At 38.5% G+C, this 14,147-nt stretch overlaps 1 protein-coding gene across 1 annotated transcript in view; it reads right to left on the bottom strand.

The window, feature by feature from the left end:
- The window catches only part of PPP1R3A (protein phosphatase 1 regulatory subunit 3A), a 36,215-nt gene extending 22,844 nt beyond the window's left edge, over window positions 1-13,371 (bottom strand). The window contains exon 1 of the mRNA XM_069851183.1: window positions 12,554-13,371. Coding sequence (XP_069707284.1) covers window positions 12,554-13,347 — 794 coding nt within the window. The 5' untranslated portion in view covers window positions 13,348-13,371. The remainder of the gene's footprint in view (window positions 1-12,553) is intronic.
- Window positions 13,372-14,147: the final 776 nt, after the last annotated feature.

Below are 14,147 nucleotides of genomic sequence, written 5' to 3'. Positions count from 1 at the left end.
GCTGAGGATTACCAGCCTGTGCATGAGCATGAGAGGGCGTATGCCTTGTATCTCTGAAGGATTTCTAACACAGGAGATGATGCCTACTGGAGGTGTGTCAAAGAGCCTCCTGACAGACCAGCATCTGACCTCTTATTTATTGAAAGATGAGAGGCTACGAAATGTCTGCAGCAGAGCTGCATGTGTTGGAACATCTTTATTTGCTACCACTGATGTCTTGTGGAGTGAAGCCATTGAGTAAGTCCATAATTTCCCAGGAACAGAGCAGTACTGTGCACAGAGATGTCCATGCCCAGTAATGCCTGACAGCTAGGCTGGTGGGCAGCAGGACATGGTCTTGTTTGCAGGTCTACCTGCAAGTTGCACGTACTCAGGATTTGAGCTCCCTGTGACTAAAGAAGAGAAAGAGCCTTAAAAATGCTAAGCAGCACAATCATTGTTATTGCAGGAATGGGTACTTATTTATGATTTGTTTACCTGCACATTTTGTCTAAACGAAGGCAGAATATTATTTATATGAACAGTATGCTCTCATTTGGAATTGACACTAATGAATGCAAGGCCCTTTCCCCCTCTTGTTTGTACCATCAAATTAATTAGCTCTATTGTGACATTAGTATTTTTCTCAAGCAGTTCAAGGCTTGAGCATTTTCCTTTCTTTTTCTAAAGGGCATCTTCGGTGACCTTTATCTACCATAAGAATCATGCATCACTTGTATTTTTCACAACTAATGCTGTTTGTTATAAAAACTGATTGTGATGTGAAGATTGTTATACTGTGTGGCAAATTGCCCAAACAATTACTGTAAATGCATGAGCCATAAACTGTACTGCCAAGGACACTGGTAGGTTAGTTCCTATAAAAGAAACAATTAGAGTCTGAGGTGAAAATAATAGAGATGAGATGACAGTTATTGAAAAGGCAGAACATCCAGTTTAATGTTGTAAATATAGGTTTGTGGATTACACTGATGGTTTTAAAGTGTTCATGGCTTATTGAATGGAATAGAATATTACATACTTTAGAATGGGGCCATAATTATTATTCCTTTTTAATTGTGATGTCTGATGCATTTGTGAGTGGTTGTTGAGAACATCCTCACATTATACTCATTCTAGGTCTAAATTATCCTGCTCCAAGGGTTTGGGTTTTTTTTTTTTCCTACTTTTTTAGCATTTTGTTGTTCAGGGTCTGTTCTGAACAAAGTATTTTCTCTTGAGGAACTCAGAGTGCTTAGAGGGTTACAGCAATAATTATTTCAGTTTCAGCCTACACACTTCACTGCTTTAAATCATCATTAGAAGTTTCATCCCTCAGCAACTCCTGCTGAGGCAGTCTTAAACTCCTGGAAATCATTAGATAAGAATAGCTTATCTTTACAACAATTTGTATATAAAGGTATTGGTAATAAATTGCTAGGAAATAAAGGAATATTTTTTTTTTTAGGAATCATCTAAATACAGGTTTTTTATGGTTGCTAAAGATTTTCAGTCATTCAAATTATATTTGCAGCATATGAAGATTAGGGTGCATAAAAAAAGATGTGCACTGTACGAGAAGATGCGTTGCAATAGACTACATAGACACGAAAAAAATACAAGAAAAGTGACATTACTGCACGAGAAAATGAAATTGTCCTCTGTACTTTTAAGAGAGGACATAGGAATAAAATCCAGTGACAGAAATTTCAAATGTTGGACCATAGGGTGAGCACTAAACAACTGGACACAGGATTACAACAGGTCACGTAATATCAGAACTGGGGGAAAGTCCACACAGGGTTTGCAAGGAGAGGACAAAGTGAGCAGCAGCAAAGTAAAAGAACAATAGGCAGTCAGTGGCAATACTGCAGGATGTGTGAGCTCCAAGTACCAAATCCATTGCGGGGAGGGGAAGCAGTAAAGTGGCCCAGAGAGAAAGTTGCAAGGAAGTTAAGTACTCAGCTATACTACATTTCAGGCAAATGCTCCAAGTTATTTTCAGGCTTTTACATGCTGTGAAGAGAAGCTGATCTTAATGCTAGGTAGGGGCATCACAGCTGTGTTGGAAACCTCTGGTGCCAGACCAAAGTTGAGGGAGATGTTGGCCAGCAGAGCACAGAATGTGGCTGGGCTGTGGACCGGGGCAGCTGGCTGCGTCCTCAGGCTGAAACAACTGGCTCCTATAAAATCCCCAGTCCTGGGGGACAGGCCTTAGGCAGGGCAGAAACCAGCAGCTGCACAAATTATAGACAGAGCAAGACTGGAGAAAGTGGCTGAACGCAGAATGGAGAGCTGCTGTCCATGCTGACAACAAAGCAGTGGGCAACTGAAGCTCAGTGAGCACCATTCTTCAGTTCTGGTCTCCTAACATAGACACACACACAAAAATTTCTGCTTGCCAGGTGACTGCACCTGAAAACATGGCCAATTCCTGCCTAAGAACATTTCAGCTTCAAATGATCCCGCCTTGTGGAGATGTCATGTTATATGTGTCTGAGCCATCATGATGCTATTCATGTCATATGTGGCAGTATTATTGTCTTCTGTTTATATGTTAAATTTCTTCAGAAGGTATTTAAAAAATAAAACCACAACAGAAAAATTATTTAATTTAAACAACAGGGAAAACAATAATTTAAATTACATCATTAGATTCCAAACTGATTGAGATCACACAGGGTGAGATTCAGAAATTATAGTAAAAACTGCAAAGAAAATCAGCAGCCATAAATGAATAGCTTTGTGAACATCAAGTAGAATAATATTGAATAACATTTTAAAATATTATGCCATTACAAGTGATCCTATTAGAATGAAGCTGTACATAAAATCAGAGCTCTTATTACAAATCTAGACGAGCTTGATTTTCTCATATGACCTTCAACTATCAGCGGTGTTAAAGAAGGCTCAATCTAGTTCTTAGTAAATAGGTGTCACCAAAATAACAGGACTGACACTAATTAGCTCCCTTGTTGATAGTCAGGACACAGAGGATAGAGGCAGGGAGACGGAGTGACCCACTCATCATTAGAGCTGTAGGTGAGGATATTTGCATGATGGTTTGGCAGTGGAGGCTTGATCTGCAGCTACCATCTTGAAACTACACTGTAAATAGAAGACTGCAGTACCAGGAAAGTCAGTCTCACAACCTTCACGAGCATTTTGGACAAAAAATAGAGGCACTAAGAAACTCTTCTTCAATGTCTGAAAGCTGCAAAAAAAATATATTTTCCCCCTTAAGGAAATACTCCTTAGTTTTCATCATCTCAAGAAAAGAGACTGACACTAGAACAGGAAGACAGTTGAGCCTGCAAAAGGACAATAAAGGACTGGCCGTAACTTCTAAAGAAGGAGAAATTAGAAAAGGAGTTTGGAAAGTGAAATGGAAAAAGATACTCAGAATAAGCAGTATATAATATGATGATTAATAGTATCAAGGGGTACAATTGATCAAGAGAGAAGCTTTAAGGGAATTTGAGTGTTTTTTCTGAAAAGATAGTTCCCAGTAGAGTTCAGGCAATGTTTGTAATAAACCTATTTTTATTAAGATTATTGGATTGCTGCTATCCAGGGGATTATATTTTCCAATTACTACTATTTTCATTTTTCAGTCTTAGTTTATGATTGAAGCAGGGACATAGGTGGCACAGAACAAAATGCATTGGCCTGGTTTGGGATGAGAATAATCATAGCCTCAAAGCAAACAGGGTCCCAAGAAATTAGTCTTTATTTTCTAGCTCATTAAAAAAGACCTTGAGTTTTAATGGCAAAACAATTGTACTATTTTTTTAAAAAAATATATAGATGTATATCTGTCTATTTGAAGATTTTAGTGCCATACGGAGTGAACTACGAGCCCAACACAAGTTTGGTGCCAGGCCCTAATCCTTAATACAGCCCTATCTATCCTGAAATCTCATGACCATCAGTACAAAGACTGCAGAAAACCCCATGCATAATAAGTCAGTTACATCTCAAAAAAAGCTACAGAAACTATGAACAGGAAGACTGCAACTTTTATCAAACCTTTTTATAACTCTGTCGTGATTGTTGTACCTTTTTATGATAGTCACATAAAATTGTTGAAAAGAAACCAATTCAGACGTCTTTTTACATAGCTGCTTTGCACACATATTGGTCAAAAAATTACCTAAATCCCTCCACAGAATTTGAGAAACAAAGGATTTAATTAGGAAAGGCTTCCCGAGACAAGGTCAGAAGATCCACTGACAGTTCCATTGTGAATTAGTAATGCAGCACCTTACTATTATGGTGCTTATCTCCAGGGCCAGGCTGCTGAAAAAGAGGAAAAGATAAGTTAGGAGTCCAGGTTCCTAAGAGCTAAGATTGGCCTGAGGTCAGAAAAGACACTTCTTAGGCTGCTATTTTGTCTGGAAGGGCCACGGTTAAATGCCAAAATGGAGTTGTAGAATGCAGTTGAGGGCAAAGGGTGTCTGTTCTTCTCTTGCTTCTATCTCCCACTGTTTTAAAAGATGGAAGGAGAGAAAAGCAAGTACCATCAACGGGTCCTGCACTTCTACCAAATTGTGTCTCTTTTGGAAACACTTGAGAGGAAAAAGACCTTAAATTATGTGGCACCCAGTCTTTCCCTGCATCTCTTGTGGATAAAAATAAAAAAAAGAGCAGTCCCCTATTGGCATGTCAGAAGAGAGCAGTTTCCTAGAGGAAACTGCAGTTTGCTGAGGCACATATGCGAGAAGATGACAGTTGTCTTAGAGAGATTGTAGAGCGATAGATGGTGGTCAGGTGGGACTAAGACACAGATACTATCCCTAGGGAGGAGAGCAAATTGGATGACTTTCAAAAAGCCTCAGCCAGTCATTCTTGAAGGAGGGTAACTATGATCTAAATCTTGGAAAGCAACTGTAAGTTCAACAAGTATCTTAAGAAAATAAAATTCTCAGTTGTTATCATGACCAAAAGACATTTTTATAACCTTTTTTATTCACATGTTGTCTTATTACCACACAGCAAGAAGGCAGCTCTGTGATAGGTATCAATAGTTCTATCAAGAAGACCTGGGAGACACTGGTGCAGATTTACTAAGATAGCTGGGAGATAGAAAGACTGACAAACTCCCTCTCTGCCTCAACATGAAGTGATCCATGCTTGAACGTTTTATACTTATCATCCAACAGCCATAAATATTGTGGTTCACATTCAATTGTGTAGCTCAGTGCTCTTCAGTGCTCTTTAAGACTGCTATTAGTAGCCAGCAGTAATAAATCTTTGGGTTTAATGTCAGAGTATCAGCTGGTTCCACAGATCAGAAGGAGGGTGGAGAAACAGTAAGAAAGCCAAGCCCCTCATTATGCTTTGGCATATCAACTGATATTTTCCTGTGTGTCACTGAAGATCTAGGGATCAAATAGCCTCTTCTAACATGCTCCCACAGTGTTTAAAAGGTCTTCTGTCTTCCTTTGCCACAAGGCAGGGACTGCATTTAACCTGCAAACTGTTTGTTTGGACCATTTTTTCTACCTTGTGTAACTAAGCAGAAAATCCACATTTTATCTTAAAAATTCAAATATAATGGGCAATTGGGTTTCTGAACTTAGTCTGTAGCTGAATCAGTTGCTTCAATTTCAGAGCCACAGTGCTGTGGCTGGATCATGGCTTAAAGTTCATAATCAGAATAAACAGCTCAGATTACACTGGTAGTGAATGCATTGATTAAATATGACTCTAGTGTTTTCAGTTAATGTTTCTCTGACTTTAAACATCTTTTCAGGACTAACATTTAGCCAAGTCAAGGTGAATGTAATGGAACATTTTTTTTCAGCTGAACATTTATGAACTGTAGTACCTGAACAGCGGACAGGACACAGAGTTTTGAAATGGTCATTACCAGCCTAGTTCAACTAGCAAAACAGATTATCTCACTGAACAAAAGAGCTAATGAACAATGGAATACAGGAGTTTCTTTAGCAACATCTTTCTATTTGTCTGAAGATCCTTAATCAGTGGTCTAAAAGAGCATGGAAATAAGCTCTGGTCCTGTATATATTAACATTCAAGGATAGTTTTACACATGCAGAGTTCTACAAAGTTCAGTGAGACTCCTGATGTTCACTGATTTATTTATTGTGCCAGTTGTAGGATCAAGTCAGCTACTGCATAAAGAGCTTTAAGAGTCAGTTGTAAGTGTTACAGTATTGACATATTTAACTTGATGAAATTGTAGCAACTGCAAAAAAATTCTTACAAGTGTAAAGCCAAGCAATACATATTTAATCACTAGTATTTATGTGTCATATAGCTGAGAAATTATACTCAGATTACAAAATATCAGTTTTGTATGGTTTTATGCAAACAAGAGAAAAAGCTTTGTTGCAACCAATATCTCCCATTCATTAGAGCACAAATTTCTATTCTGTAATGTTTATGACAGCAGTTTCTAAGGTAGATCATGGAAGTGATAGAGAGACCACTGACATTAAAAAGATTCAGAGTAAATACTAGCCTAAGATTGACAGCAAATCAACATCTTATTTTCATATGTTGCTACTTGAAATTTTAGAAGATCATTTTAATGTTTTCATTGCAATAAATGGATGGCACATAGGTAGCACAGTTCACAATCACCAAAGGAAAACTGAGATAGTTTTTCAGTCTGCAAGTACTCTCCAATTAGGAGAACAAGAATGGTTATCAGGTATGTAGTTGCTCTGTGTGTGCTCTTCTCGTCCATAACTTCCACCGGTTTCTCTGGCATTTCTGTGATAGGATTCAAAGCTTTATGCCATTAATTTAGATATTATCTTTAGGATATTTAGTGTATTTCATAAGGCCGGTTTGGATGGACCTTGAGCATCCTTCCCACATTGGAACTAGGTGATCTTTAAGGTCCCTTCCAACTCAAAACCATTCTATGAAAAAAAAATAGTAAATGGTTTATCTTAACTTATTTTAAATTACTTTGGAGAGTAAGGCTGCAGCAATTTCCTTAAAAGATAACTCAAGTGACTATTGACTAATACTTAGTCTCAGTTCCACAGCTCGCTTTTTACCCTACTTGTCTTAATAATATATTTTAGACCACCTTATATAATCATCCTGAGTTCCTGATAATTATGATCTTCAAATACTTGGAGAAGTCTTATTTTGGTGGTGTTGTTACCTGCTTATACAACTGGCAGAGGCTGGCAATGACCAGGAGGCAGGAGAAGGGCTGGGAATACTAGGTCAGATTGAATAGCAGAGGAGTCCCTCTTTTAGCTGTCTCCCTGTGAATGGATAGATTCTCTAGCAGCTGCTCTCTTGGTAAAAACAGCGACTGCAGTCACTGCCTAGAAATAGTAACAAACTTCAGTCAAATCCCATAGCTGTATGCTGATCAAGGTGTAACTTGTGACTTGAGATGCCAGAAACAACCTTGAGATTAAATAGCAGTACGCAAAGAAGACATGTATTTTAACACCTTTTCTGCTCTACTTTTCCCTTTCTGATTATGATGTGCAATAATAAAATAAAACAAGGATTAAAAGAGAATGTAATTTAAATGCTATATTTTAAATAAACCAGCTGGGAATGATACAATTTTTCCTCATCACAAAGCATAGGAGAAACTATTTCCAAACACCTTCCTCAGAAGTCTTTGAGTTTTTAATCACATCGTGGGTTTGTTAGAAAGGCCAATATGAGCTGATGTAGAACCTCATTTGTCAAGGCAGTCTAAGCACTGATCTACCATCTGCCTGCAGAAGACTGGCTGACCACAGTGCAGTCCTGCCAGGCTGGATCTTCAGCAACTTACTTCCTTTGCCTTCCATGAGAAAGGGGATGAGATAGCAGCTGAAGATGGGAGAGTACTCATGCACATAAGACATTTTCTCACTGGCAAACATGTTGCCCAAAGAAGTCGTGGATGTCCCATCCCTTGAGGTGTTCAAGGCCAGGTTGGATGAGGCTTTGAGCAACCTAGTCTAGCAAAGGGTGTCCCTACCCATGGCAGGGAGGTCGGAACTAGATGATCTTTAAGGTCCATTCCAAAGCAAACCATACTATGATTCTACAAAGCTGACACTGGTGGCCCACAGACACAGGGGTTTTAATCTCTTCCTTCTCATAGCAGATTTTACATAGAGTAGTTCCTGATGAGGCATTGCTCTATTTTGTGTTTTGTTAAAGTAACATAACAGAGGCAAGTGAACCGATGTACTAGGATTCAAAGAAATACACGGTCTGGCAATTATGAAAAAAGCACAGAACCAACATCAATTCAGAATGATAAACTTGGGGGCTCAGAGAGGCAAGAGGGGGATAACTCTATCTGTTATGATGAAAATACTAGCCTCCCCCCTTCCTTGTGGAAGGGCAGGAATCTAAACACACATTTTACCCATTTGTAAAACAGTTCTCATGCTTATCATCCATTTTTCTTGTGTTCTCGCTACTGCTGCTCTTGACAGATGGCAAACCAGGACCAAGCACAGAATTGGGATGCAGTCTCACCAGTGACAGGGTAAATGCTTTACAGGTCATTATCACTCAGCTGTGCAGTATGATTTACAGGAGTTTGCCTCATGCTGCACAGAATGAGTCCCTGTCTGATCAGACTAATGCAGGAGCCTAGGGTCCACAATAAAATCATGTGGTCCAGATCAGGAGAAATTTCTGTTCCTAATCATTATCCAGGTCCCAATAGCACAAGAGTCAAACAAAACCAGAAAATAGCGGAGCTGATACAATTAATTTACATTTTTCTGAATGTTTAAGTGTGTGTATACATGATAGAAATCAGGGTTGTTTACTCACAGAACCTCTATCTTTGCCCCTCACAGTCTTCAGAATTTAGGAGTCATTTTTTTCCCGAAGTATATTTAGATGTATGTGTAAGCCAAATGCATACTTCCAGATAGAGTAAAACATAAACTAATTTATTCATATGTTATTTTTTCAAACTATATTTTGTGCCTGTGAATCCTTTCAAGATTCTTGAAAAACAGTAAAAGTGTTAAAACTTATGTTGGGAAGAATATTAGCTTGGAAAATACAGTTAGAAAATACAGTTAAATGCATATACTTTATGAGACTTTAAGAGAAGACTATTTGTTCATGCCTAGACATAGATGCAAAAGTAAATGAAACATAATAAATACACAGGATTTCAAGTGATGTGGTCCTGAATATCCAAATCTAGACAGTGCTCAGCATTAATTATTCCATGCAGTTTTACTTCTCACTATTCTTTATTTCAGGTGCCACTTTTGATGGTTAAGTCCATTTTATTTTATTTCTTAGTAATGGTGTCAGAAGCCACCCCACTGCTCTCATTCACAAAACTCTGTCCTGGCTCATATTCTTATGGGTAACATGATACAATCATTTGTGTTTCTTCAGTAACTTCCTCTGAAAGTTCAAATTATTCCTTTCTCTTAACTAACACAACTAATCCTCACTAATGACATTTAATGAGCCACACAAGTATGCCCTAGAGTGGGTCAGACTCTCTGCTTAGAAAACATAATTCTTTAACAGCCTTTTTTTTAACTGGAGAGGTAAATTGTACAGAAGAAGTATAAATATCTCAGAGCCAAGTTTTTTTTCAAAAAAAAGTTATAACAGGTTTCTAAATTTGAAATAGGGACTTAATTAAGTGTCCCATTAAAACATCTTTCTATTCAGATTGCTATTAAAAAAATCTTCAGTATAAGACATCCAGCTCATGGGCATGGATAGTAATATCCCCTATCTGCCTATTTATTGTGTGAACCACAGGTTAAATTGTTGTTACTTCTGTGTATAACTGTTTGCACTGCTGTAGCTCCTAAAATAAGCTAGTTACGGCCCAGGACTCCCGCTGGACATCTAGCACAGCATATACACGCTGCAGAGTTTATCATCTGAACATAAAACAAGAGGTGAGAGAGAGACAGGCTGGTGGAGGAGAGCAGGGAAACAGGCAGCATTGTTAAACGTGATATGAAGGAGTCATAGCACATCAGCAGCCTCACTTTGCCAGTTTTGGGGGGGTTTGTTTTTCTTGCACTTTTTTCTAGACATCAAAGCAAAGGAGTTTTAATGAGGGTCTGAAGGAGAATAATGAGGTACTTTTGCGGATGTCTGCAGGGTGTTCCTCCTCACTCAAAGGGGCAACATGTACAAAGACACTTTGAAAAACAAGTGAGCAATGGAGGTTGGCATCTTAGTTCTTTTGAAACAAAAGGCCTTGATGCTGACCTCATTTACACTGGTGAAAGCTGTAACTCCGATGAAGTCAGTGAAGTCCCTGTAGCATAAAATTGGTCCTGGATTACAATCTGCCAGAATTGTCTTTCAGAAGCTTTGGCAATCACTGAAACAGTGTTCCAAAAATACTTTCATATCATTTTTGCATTTACTGTAAGTTCTTTTTATGCCTTTCTGCTACTAAAGAGTGTGTTAGTTAACTGTTTGCCAAGAGATAACAGTTAACAAATCTTAATGTAAACAAGAATCTGACCACTCTGGTTTTAATATCACAAATAGACATGTATGTATGCTTATACATGAACACGTATGCACATGTGTATATATACACGTATATATCTATACACACAGAGACACACACACATACATAGGCATATATGTATTCCTCTGCAGTCTGATATGGAGGGAAACAACTTTACTCTCTGATTAGAGACAAGGAAATTTTATGTTAAGGAATAGATCTGTTAGCTCCTTTCTCATTTTTTTAAAATACCTGTATGTCTGACTTAAATGTAATACATATAGCACATACAGATAAAAGAAATTCCCACAGAAGAAACCCTTCTACAACTTATGCTAGCACTAGATAGGTCACAGGAGACTTCAAGGAATTAAACTCTTAGGAGTTATTTGACCTTAGATGCCCAATTGTATCTAAATTTGCAGCTCAATTCTGAAAGAATCTGGAAGCCCAGAGCTCACTTAATTAAGACTCAGCTCTTTGTGTCCATCATCTTCTCCACGTAGGCCACCTGGACTCAGGCTGAAATCACACTGCCTGCATATGCTTGTGGTATTTCATATCATGGTCCTTCTGCAGGGGACCTTAGGCTATCTTATTTACCAAGGATGGGTCGTGTAACACTTCTTAAAGGACAGATATGACATACAGAACCAGGCACAAATGTCAGTATCTGACTACATGTTAAGTAAAGGCATCATTCCCTCTGTTCTGACATATCAGGATGCTCTCCCAAGGAAGCATCATTGCAGTGGCCCCAGACCTGTCCTGAGGGGCACTACCCACCACGAGAGCTTTCTGGACTGGTTGTGAATCAAGCCCCAGATTAGCTGCAGGGCTGCACTTACACTATGATGCTGAGGCAGGCACTAAGCCATATTGTGCACCTCTTCTCACAGGGCTGACCTGCGGTTAGGGCTGGCAGAGGTTCTCCGTACAGCAGGTCTGGGTTTTGGGAAGGAAAATTCTGCACAGGGGAAGCCCTGGCTGTCTCCCTTCCCCTTAAGCTCCCACTGCTGCTGCACTTCTATTCCTCCTTCCCTGCCTGTTCAGTGGAAGAGCACCAGGGAAATCAAGCACCACCACTTTACTTGGAAAGAGTATAAGAGCTAAAAACCCAATATGAAATCAGTTTCAGGATTTAACTATTCCAAAAGATATTGCAAGTAAAATGCAGATTCCGTTCTGCAGAATTCAAACAGATTATAGTAAATCTGTTGAGAAAAATCTGAGAAATTTCCACAGGCAACATTGTTCTGCTTATAGAAATGAGTTAAAAACAGAGTAGGAAGCCAAAAATTACTATTCCTGAGTTTGTCTTTTTATGGGGGGTTAAATTATAAGTTAACCACTCCCACTTTATTGTATAATTAATGTAAGGCTTGCCTACATCTAATAACAATAATAGATATGAGATAAATTCTATGTTTCTCTTTTTTTCTTTAATATATTACTAATTCTGCCTTATAAATCGTTATTCATTTCACCATTTGTGAGACAGAAGTATCAGCCTGTGGAATTACTACTCTAATACACAACTTGCATAATAGCCCAACCACTTGTAGGATAGGTTGTATTAGCTATTCTCTTTGCCAGAGGATCCTTCCCTGAGTTATCCATTTCCTGGACCACCAGTGTCATTTCTGTTATAATAATTGCATGTAAAGAACTGAATATTAAATCAATCACGTGAAAACCCAAGATTTGTTTTCCTTTCAAATTTTTGTTGACTTACAAAGGGAGTGGAAGTAAAATGTTTTAATTGTACAGCTACCTCAGTCTGAAGAAAAGCTCTCACTGATGTCAGTTCAATTTATATCCTACAGAGATCAAGATCAGTACACAGCCCATAACTTTCAGACCCTCACACTACTTTTCAAAGTAGTCGCACGCATGCCATATATTAAAACTATGATCCCAACCAACACATCTGCAGAAAGCTATTGGCTGATATATACAAGAGGTTTACTGAGAACAAGTCTGGTCTAATTAATCATTTAAAAAACCAATAAACAAACAATAAATGAAAACAGCTGTCTCAGCCCCAGCAAGCACACTTAGAAAGTTATCATTAGCCAGCTATATAAGAAATTCCCAAAAGTTAAGGTATAACCTCACCTGCTTTGTGTCATCTTTAAGCAGCCTTTACGATGTCTATCAGAAACCTCTTTGTGTGGTTTATTATCCAAGTTGGGTGCAGTTTCTTTCTTGTGACAAATCAGTGTGTAATTTCTATCATCGTTGTTTGCCCAAAAGGTCCCAATTGATGTCTCATAGCGTATACAGAACTCCACCTTAGCTCCATCTTTCTGGTAAGGAGGCACCAAAGAAATCTTAAAGCAGAACTGATCAGTTTCACTACCACAAGAATTAGGCATGAACTCTGCAAGGATATCATAATAACTGAGCCAGTTATTCAGTGTCATCCGAACATAGACCATTTTTTCAAAGGATACATTGAGGACTCGTATAATGCCATTCATAGAGGTAATCCCAGGCGGGAAAACAACTGACTCCAACAGTACTTTCTGCTCTCTCACCTTATGCAAAAGTTCTTCTTGCGAAGCAGGTAGCGTAAAGAGTTGAGAGAAATAATATTCCTCCTGAGGGAAAACTTCATCATCTATGTCATCGTTTTGTCCTGTATTTGGAACTTCCCAGGTATTGAACTCTTTAACAGACACAAGATCAAACCCAAACGCATCAGCAAATGAAACTTTTCTTGCAACAGTGCTGGGGATATCTGCCTCCTCTTCCTCTGAAGAAGCAGAATTCCGCCTTCTGGGTAGTGGAGAGAAACGAGGTTTAATGTCAGATTTAATATCTTCATCCTCTGATGAGAAATCATTCACAGTGGGGACTTCTAATAAGTTAGCCCTGCTAACCTGACTAGGTCCTTCAAAAGACTCCATTGGGCTCTCTGATATAAACTGAAAAACAACTGTACCTCTAGTAGCAGCTGATATTTGAGACACTGTGATTTAAAACATGGATTAATGTTACAGTTGACATTGCAAAAGGCAGGCAAACCTATTAATAGATGCTATGGTGTTTGAGTTATGTTGGTCTGTTCTCCGTCTGACAGCATTAGGTGTTACAAATTCAATGATACATTTCAAGTATTGCATTCCCTATTTTTATGTGGCTGCGCATGCTAAGAAGAAAAGTAGCGTTTAAAAACTAACTTTGCATTGTTAAATTGCACAAATGGACCTATTTTTAGATAATCAGCTTATGTTGCACAGCAAATTCATCACATTGCACAAATGAGGAGTTATTAATCTCTGATTACCATGTACACTTAATTAGGTAAATAGTTTCTATAGTGTACATTATTCTTGCACATATTTTCAAGGCCATTTTTTTACAATGTTTTCATATGTAGAAGTGCAATATCACATTCTACCATGCGTTTATATCATGCTAAATCAGTGGGGCAGATCCTAGGACTATGCCAGCTTTTTTCTAGCTGAGGAGTAGCCATCGCAACCTAAATCAACCAAGAATGCCATAAAACATTGAAGCGAGTACACTGGAGACAAATTCGTAGTGCACCATTGTAAATATGACTGAATTCTCCACCAATTAGATTATGAAATCATCTGGTACTAAACTGCATTAAGCATCATCTAGCCAAACAGAGAAAGAGGAAAGCAACTGGCAGATTTAACTTGTGCAGCCAACCCTGAAACACAAACCCTGGGCCACACAG

Source organism: Phaenicophaeus curvirostris, chromosome 1 (assembly GCF_032191515.1).
Source record: "Phaenicophaeus curvirostris isolate KB17595 chromosome 1, BPBGC_Pcur_1.0, whole genome shotgun sequence".
Lineage (NCBI taxonomy): Eukaryota > Metazoa > Chordata > Aves > Cuculiformes > Cuculidae > Phaenicophaeus > Phaenicophaeus curvirostris.
Note: the sequence above shows the minus strand (reverse complement) of the source record. Positions and strands in the feature narration are given on the sequence as shown.